The following is a 9330-nucleotide window of genomic DNA, read 5'->3' on the forward strand; positions in this document are numbered from 1 at the left end:
AATAAACAAGAAGAACTCAAAGGCAGCGCCGTATGCTTGACCAATTCCATTGCTTTCACTGGAGTTGGAAACTAGCGCACACAGCGACGTGGTGAGCTGTGAGACTTTAGAGATAAGAGAGTTATCCAAAGTTGTCTAGATTTATATGAAAATGTACTTAGAATATGCAAAGCAAATATAAATTTGGAAGAAAGACTCACTTAACACTGCAGCTTCATTTCTGACCCTGAATTCTAATTTCTAAAAGATGAATGAGTGGATCTTGTTTATAGTGATGATGCTAATATCCTCCATATGTAGCTTAAAGACGATATCAGTAGTAGGTTTGCCTTTGACCTTGGCTAGTACTCAGGAAAGTTTTTAGAACTCCAAAAAAATCTCATACGCAATTACAAGTCATAAGTCAGAGCAATAAATAGAATAGTCTCCTAAATATTCCTTTTAGTTCTACTAGAAATAAGTGGTATAAGATAGCTTATAGTTTTTGGATATAAAAGTACTATTGTGGAGTAATTATTACACTTAATGTGACATAAAGAATAAAAGTACTTTAGTAAATAATTAAAATACTTACTATAGATGAAAGAGGTGAGAAGAAAAAGTGGCTAAAGAAAAAAGAGAGGAGAAAATAATTAAACAAATAATTGATTGAAGCAGTATCTTTTAAAAAAGAATTAGTAAATGATATATAAAAAAATTGAAAGGAGAAGATAGAAAAGTGGGTATCAATAAACTAAGATTGAGGAAAGCTTATGTTACTATACTGATAAAATAAGAGTTATAGTGGAATACACTTATTTACTCCACTAGTTACTCTTAAAGAAAGTTAGGCTAAGAATAGAAGTCCATGTATTTTGTTGCCTTTTCTATTTTAGCTTCACATTTCATTAGTGTGATCTATAAGAGTAATGTCACATATTGTGTATATACACATTGACCAAACATACTGCCAAATTTATTTTTAAATCTGTACTCATATTTATGAAATAGAAGTGGATATGCAAATGATTATTAAATTTCAAGTTGATATAAACCATATGAAAACAAGAAAGGAAATGGTCTAAGTGATACAGAAAGACAACCGAGTAAGAGATCGGTTAACTGGGAGAAGGCTAAAAGTCTTGAAAGAAAGAGTATAATATTTTTGATAAAGTCAAGGAGAACTATGGGATTAAATTGGGGACTAAGTTGAAAATGTACCTGAGGCCTTGAGGGTGTACATGATTGCCAAAATTTAGAAGGGTATACTAACTATTCCTGATACGCATCATTTATCAAAGTTCCAGAGCATACCAGAATTATCTGGGAGCCACAATATGTAGATGAAAGAGTAATTTGTGAATAAGCAATGCGGTTTACGATTATAGCATTTAAACCAGGGAAGATAACTACTTGGAATTCACCGTTCTTTATTTTGCACACATATATTTAGAACTAGAGTACAAATTACAGCGAGTGAAATGAAAGAAAAACAACAATAATGTAAACACGAAATAATAAGCAAGCCAATGCTAGATGAATTACTGTTCTTCCCAGCCACACTTCAAGCAGGATAGACATCTCACACATAGTGAAGTCCAAGCTAATCCCAAAGCTAAGGCCATTAATTTTGAGTCAAACCATTTTATCTTCACTCCAGATAAGATCAGCTCATCTTGCAGATGGACTGAATGTGCCTGATATATCTCCAAAAGCACTGTTCTCACCTATGCTGGGGCGTTCACTATACGGATTCTCCCCACTCGCACAAGAAGTCTCCAGTGTTAAACTCTCCTTTAGATGTACCACCACGTCAGCCATTGTTGGTCTTTGAGTGGAGTATTCTTGTGTGCACATCATTGCTAGCTCCAGAACCTTCCACACTGAATTGACGTCATACTTGCCTCGCAGCCTTCTATCGATAATTTCCTCAATATCACCTCTGTTGAGCTTTGTTTTCACATGTTCTAGGATGTGAACTTTTCCCATGCCTTGCACAATGGGAGGTTCACCTGTAACTATTTCCAATAGAACCACCCCAAAGCTATATACATCGCTCTTTTCGCTGAGTTGCAATGTCCTATGGTACCTATATATGAAAAAGATCTGCAATTAGACATCTAAAATAGAAGAACGTCTGCATGCAGATATAATGAGAAAGTCTATATATTATTCTTTCATGGGGCACTTTTATTGTGCTCATCTTATTAAGAAATAAGTCACTTCTTACAGTCTCGAATGAGAGAGATATGGATTTCAATTGGTAGAAAATTAAACGTGTAGAAACAGAGACGTACTCCGGATCTATGTAGCCTGGTGTGCCGACAAGTGCCACTGTCGATTCATACTGCGCATCACTGAGCATTGCCTTGGATAGCCCCAAATCGGCTATCTTAGCCTCTAAATGATGACCTAATAGGATATTGCTGGGCTTTACATCTCTGTGAATTATTGATTGTTTGCACCCTTTGTGTAGATAATCCAGGCCTACATCACGTTAAGAAAAAACCAATATGAAAAAAATCGCGTAGTTTAAGTTCAAGCATAAAAAGACATACAAATGCATTATATATCCTGACCTTGTGCAGCTTCAAGGACAATCTTGAGACGCTCTCTCCAACTCAATGGTCTAGCAAGGCCAGCTTTACCTATAAGAGCAGGAAGACACTCACTCACGTTTTCTTGAAAATATATTGCAAGGCCTTCTGGGTAAAATGGGTTTTAGAACTCTCAGCTATGTCATCCCACATTTGACGGCTTCCACAACAATAAAGCAATCAGATATACTTAACTACTAGAAATCTTTTTAAAATAGTATTAGAATGTATTTGGGAAGAACAAGGTAAAAAATGATTCTATTTAGAGATAAAGCATATACCAATGACTAGAAAAACAACAGGAAGCATCTACTTCCACGATTACAAGGGATTAAGATAATGGCAAAGATTTTCTTTTTCTTGCCAAACCTCTCAGATGATCGTGAAGGCTTCCCTGAGGCAGGTATTCATACACAAGAGCCATGTGTTCCCTATCATTGCAATAGCCAACCAAAGAAACTAGGTTCTTGTGATGAACCTTTCTCAAATTCTGAGTCTGCAAAGAAAGAATCCTAAATGTCAGACAGAATGCTGCATTTCTAGATACAACAAGATTCTAGTACAATGGTGTGATAATGCTACCACAGCATTTTGAAATATATTTTAACGTCCAATCATACACCATAGGCAAGATTTGAAAACATGGAGTTAGTTTCATTTATAGTGTACAATGTAGATAACTGGTAACTCATAGAGTTTTAGTATTAAGTAACGATCCACCAAACAAATGATATTCCGATGTAGGAACTTTGAAATGTTCACATTGCTATGAAAGATATTTCTCAGCGGCATGCTTGACAACTTAGTTTTGCAATCCTTGTACAGCAAATAGATTGCCTACTCAGTACTCATCCCTGCTATGTTCCAATATTAGTTATATACAAACTAATTTAATTAACACTTCATGGTCACACTGTGTTAAAAGCCATTTCTTTCCTGAGAAACTGATGTCTAACAAGATTCAAATTAGTTACCTCAGCTAGAAACTCCTTCATTCCTTGTGATGACCATCCAGAAAGCAACTTGACTGCAACCTCAGTGCTACCTTCCAAGTAACCAAGGTAAACAATCCCAAATCCTCCTTGTCCAATGACTCGTGTAAATTTGTTGGTAATATTTTCCAACTGCAAGTATGTGAATTCTTTAGTCTCAAGTTCTTCAAGACCAATTTTTCTCAGAGGAACTTCCTCAGCTTGTGGCCTCACGGCATCAGAAACCAAACCTTTCATGCAAAAGGGGATCATGAGATATGAACCATATATAAAGAAGTCAAGCATATAACTGCTAAAGTAGACAGGTAAAATGAAAACGAGCAGGGAATTAGATAAGGCTTATTGTTACAAGTAACAACCTTGCTGTCTTCTTTTCGATATCAACATGTATCCGACCACTGCCAGTGCCAGTAGGACCACAGGGACAACTGAAATAGTTACAATGATCGGCGTAGTTAACTTCTTTGTACTAGTCTCGGTAGAGAAACCATTGTCACATTTGTTTGTACTGTTGTCAGTTCTAGCATCAGGAAATTTTAAAAATATCAGAAGAAAATCAAGATCATGAACTGAAACAAAGGTACAAGCTAGAAGGAAAACATTTTCAAACTTAATGCAGTTCACTTCATGTTAAGTGAAACAAAAATGATGACAAATTCCACCTCATTGCTTCTGAAATTTTTAAAGTTCGCAAGCACTGAAGACATCATGATCTTGGTCTTATATTTGCCTCTTCCTCCAAAAATGTGGCGCTGAGTCTACGTTCTATGTATATATATGCACAACCTAATCTTGTTTCCTAACTCCTCAAGCACAAATTGTCTTTGAGAAAATATAGGGTTATGGTTCATTTAAGATGTCTGGTTGAATTAACACCTCAAGGGAACAAATTCATTCGATCCTTGAAGCTTCTGTTAAGTGGAGACTAACAAAAGCCTCTGCTGCATAACTTCCTATGAACTACCTGTAACTGTTTGGCCTATAAAAAATATTTGTAGAGAGATGCGGATTTATTGAAAAAGAAGTATTACATATGCTCTGCCCGACCAAGCCAAAGAATGAAATCAAGATATTTCTACTTCTCTTAAGTAGCTCTGACCACAGTTCTATTACTCAGTGCCATCTCTCAGTGCTTATGATATTGAGTGCCCCTACAACAGTGAAATAACGGGACATCAAACTGACATATACGACCTAATCTTGTTGGCAAAAGGTTTGGAAAATGATGATGGTACTTATAATGATTACAAGTAGAAATAGGGGGAGCCTTTTCCTAATAAGTGGCTTCTCATTTGGAATTATGCAAACTATAGAAAAAAATAATATTACTCATAAGTACGCAAGGAATATTACAAACCTTAATTTCAGAGAACCTGCAGCTGATCTTTTCAGTAGAACATCAGGTATCGGTTCAGTGAAGCAGTTGGCTGTCAAATCCCTAAACAGATGCAGATAGTATTAGACCTCCAAATGTACTTTTACTCCTTAAAATATGATTTCTAAGATTGATTTGAGCACTTACAGGAACTGGAGGGAAGATAAGTTTGCTAGAAAATCAGGTATCGTCCCATTTAACTTATTGTAAGACAAATCCCTGAGACAAAATTTTAACAACAGAATTGCTGTAATTTCCATTGCAGATTTATCCCATTTTAACTTGCTGTAATATAAGTTTCTTTTTTCTCACTTTATGCAAAACTAAACAAAGAAATCTAAAGATGATCATAAATGAAAGAACAATATGAATGTGAAACCTTCCGAAAGGTCCAACATGGAATAATGTATGGGTATCAAAACTGAAAATGAGTTTTATTATTGGATCCTTTTTAATTCAAGAGTTTAGATCTGATGTTCCTGCTCAACATGGGAGCTCTGTAATAAACTGGTTTCACATATAAATGGAAATATCTGGAAGGGCATAATTTGTATGTGAAGCAAGAATACAAAGTGATTTGTGTTCACATACAATTATTGACTTCTGAATTACTTAACACATATGCAATTCTCATGGGTTGTTTGCAATTATGATGATTCGTAGGGCATCATTTACATCACAAACAAATGATGCCCCAAAGATTGATGTTATTAAAGGTGAGTATCAATTGATGCTAAACACTTTTAAGCAGGGATGGTATCAAATTGTGACTTGTGAGCCGCTCATGATACATTTCGAGTGTCTCTAGATGGTGAAAACTAAATAAATTACATGTTAATAACAGTCAGACTTCATGTAAGCAAGATAAAATATTACCAACAAAGTGATTTGTGTTCACATACAATTATTGACTTCTGAATTACTTGACATATATGCAATTCTCACGGCTGTTTGCAATTCTGATGATTGGTAGGCATCGTTTACATCACAAACAAATGATGCCCCAAAGGTTGATGTTATAAAAAGGTTAGTATCAATTGATGCGAAAAACTTTTAAGCAGGGATGATATCAACTTGTGACTTGTGAGACACTCATGATACATTTTGAGGGTCTCTAGACGGTGAAAACTAAATAAAATCCATGTTAATAACTGTGCGACTTCATGTAGGCAAGATAAAATACTCAACATATAACCACAAGAAGATAGCAGATATCGCCTGTTGGGGAGAGTGAAAAGCATTATCAATGTTTGGCCATACTTACAGACTGTTGATTCCTTTGAGCATGGAAAACGAAGTTGATATGTAACCAGTCAATCCGCTAGAGGAAAGGTTTCTGCAACATTTGAACTCTGTTAACTCTACTTATCCCGAGTGATTTCTCATCAAATCTTCACATTCGAAATGTTTCATAAGTGTCCTTTCATAGATACTCACAGAGCTGTGATCCTTGGAGCACTAGTACTATAGCTACAAGTCACGCCATCCCAAGCATACTTCTTTGGAGCGCATGGATCACCCACCCAGTTTCTCTTCATTTGATAATCTTCCTTTATTCCCATTATGGCCTCAACTGATACATCAAGAAGGAAGAGAAAGAATGTCCACATCAAAAAAAGGAGATAGAATGGCTAAACTTCGTAATCACATATATTGACATAAAGTTCATGGTAATAAAACTTGGGGATTTCTGTTATGATATTATGCAAGGATAGATGTGATATTTTCATTCTTCTTACTAGCATTTATGGAAGAGTCCCAAGGATTTTTAAGTATTAAACTTACATTTCGAAGAACTCAGAGGGAAATAAGTAAAGATCCTAAATCAAGAACAATCCGATATTGATACCAGGGGTTGTACATGACAAGTAGTGTTTTAGGGGGCTTTTTACATAGTTGTCATTTAAATCTAAATGGTTTAAATGCTATCCACTATTATATCAATACCATCATAAAAATTATCGATAAATATTTTACATTCTATACTTATAATATCATAATTGATATGAATCACTGGACTCATTCTAAATTGCAATTATGGTTAAAATATATGAGAATATTCCTAATATGCACCGTTAAATTAGATATTTTTACACCATTTCAAACTATATATATAAAAGAGTGAAATGGTCTTCGCATAGTTGCAGTTAATTTTGAACTCATGGAACTGGCAATTTTAAGAGTCCAATGATTTGAATGAGAACTATGAATGCAGTGACAATTGTGAAACTTGAAATATGACAATTTTGTTAACTTAAAAAAACATTTCTGTCATGTGGAATATTTGTGACGATCAAAGATATTTTTACTTACCGTCGTCGAGGTCAGTCATGACTTCAGGCAGGAGCATGATGGAGTAGGCCTCGAGCGCGTTGAGGAGAGGGGGGAGGGTGGAGTTGGTGGTGGCGTTCAGCGAGAAGGTGTACCGAGCACGGACGTCTAAAGGGTTGGGGCTGTATATGGAACCTGTTATCAAGTAGGGTGGTTCGAAGGAGTGGAACCATATCTGGTGGTTGAGGTAGATGTCGAACACCCTCTTGGCGGTCCCATTGAGGGATTCGGCCTCGCCCATGTAGAGGACAACGACGTACTGGGGCGTGGTGGGGCCATCCTCGGAGTCCCAGTAGAACCAAAGCGAGGAGTCGTTCACGGGGACGGCGGCGGTCCGGTAGACGGCGGGGGGAGGCTCGAAGAAATCTATGTCGTAGTTATTGAATGTGGAGGCTGTGGATATGACTCTCCAGGACGGCACGTCCCAGGGCGTCCAGATTCGATCGTACGGGTCGTCCGGGTATCTGTTGGGTCTTCCGGTTAAAAAAAAAAATAATAATAAAAAAAGAGAAAAAAAAGAAGAAGACAAAAGGCAGAGTGCACCAAAGGTGTTTGATACATGGCCTAGCTCACGGCTAATGCTAGGATTGCACTCAGGTCGTTAAATTCGCGCCAACGATGCAAATCCAACGATCTTAATCGTGCCTATTTTAATCTTATGTTAGGCACATACGTGCATATGACGATATAATCAGACCGACATACAGGGCAACTTGCACTTAACCAATTAAAAAGATTAAACCCTTTAAATCCTTTAAACTCACCTAATCAATGGGGTGGTACTCGTTGATGCAACGTTGTTTCGAAAGAAGAGAGCAATAGATTGAGAAGCATTTGCGGCTGGATAAAGATTGGACTTGAGTGGCCTCATCTCCAACGAAGAAATGAAAGGAGTTCCAGTGTTTGTGTTTATAAGACACACTTGTATGAAGTCAGCTAAGGCAACAGTGATGGCCTCAAATCTATACTCTTGGAATGCATCAGTTATGTTCACCGTCTTCCAGAAATTGACTCCTATATGGAGATCAAATAGGATTAGATTCTTATCTTGCCCCATACGAAGTCCGTCATAGTTTCCATACATGAAGCTTGCTCTTATAAGATACTTATGCTCTTGGATTGCTGGCTTCAAGGTGTAACAATTCCGAGCTCCCTCTGGGAAGCTTCTGACGTTCAAGTTCTGCACTGCGACTGAGGAGGTTTTATAGTTATTCGCAATATCGTAGTTTGTTCCGGTAGCTATAAATTGGTCATCTGAGATGTACTCCAGTTGTGTCTTGGTGTCGTTGTATCTGGAACCACTCGTAATGCCGCAATCTATGCTTATGTAATCTATAAAAAGAGAAAAAAACAAAAAGGAAGAAGAGTTATAACTCATAGTGCAGGCATGCCACGTACACTCTGAGTAACAAAAAATAGATATGTAAATGACCAAAATTCTCTAACTGAGATGTTACCTTTAGTTCTTGGCTGGCCTGCGACCAAGATACACCAAAGAAGAAAGCACCATATTGCTAACATCTCGGCCAAGGTTAAGAAAATGTGATCCATTGTCACGGCCTTCTCTGTCTATATTATCTCCTGAGCTTCAAGATTGTTCATTTGCAACTATGGAAAATGGCATACCCTTACTTCTGGAGGATATTCGGCAACCATATTGTTCTTATAATCATTGAAGCTGATAGTATTCCAGGTACAGAAGCAAATAAGAATATTTTATCTGAAAAAATTCAAGATAAGTCAACGAAGTAACCTGGGCCCCACATGGACTCGTTGGAAGTTATTCCCAAAGTCAGAAATAGCTTATTGGAGGTCAACTGGTGAATGCGATAGAGAACGGATCCGAAAAGGCTAAGGATCCGAAAAGGCTAAGGATCCGAATCCTCTCTCGTGACGAGTTCGTGCTGTCAGTTGCACCTCGTTGTGCGTGTAGATTTGAGTCTTCGTTTCGTCTACGTATCGCTCGCACACGCTCATAGGATATGATTGTTTCGGTCTATGCATGATTGATTAATTGACTGACGTATTGGCACACATTGGAGCAGCTGAAATGTAT

The 9330-nt window shown here is 37.2% G+C and overlaps 1 protein-coding gene across 1 annotated transcript; it reads right to left on the reverse strand.

The window, feature by feature from the left end:
- Positions 1-1389: 1389 nt before the first annotated feature.
- LOC140778324 (putative leucine-rich repeat receptor-like protein kinase At2g19210) lies at positions 1390-8834 on the reverse strand. The gene is made up of 13 exons (XM_073123017.1): positions 8732-8834; positions 8039-8606; positions 7257-7738; positions 6381-6516; positions 6208-6279; positions 5091-5162; positions 4926-5006; positions 3928-4088; positions 3551-3798; positions 2946-3072; positions 2559-2627; positions 2277-2466; positions 1390-2068 (listed from the first exon to the last, which is right to left on the reverse strand). Exons 1-13 carry the CDS (start codon positions 8823-8825, stop codon positions 1651-1653), a joined length of 2718 nt encoding a protein of 905 aa, XP_072979118.1. The 5' UTR covers positions 8826-8834; the 3' UTR covers positions 1390-1650.
- Positions 8835-9330: the final 496 nt, after the last annotated feature.

This window comes from Typha angustifolia, chromosome 1 (genome assembly GCF_048772165.1).
Source record: "Typha angustifolia cultivar Huaian chromosome 1, ASM4877216v1, whole genome shotgun sequence".
In the NCBI taxonomy this organism is placed as follows: domain Eukaryota; kingdom Viridiplantae; phylum Streptophyta; class Magnoliopsida; order Poales; family Typhaceae; genus Typha; species Typha angustifolia.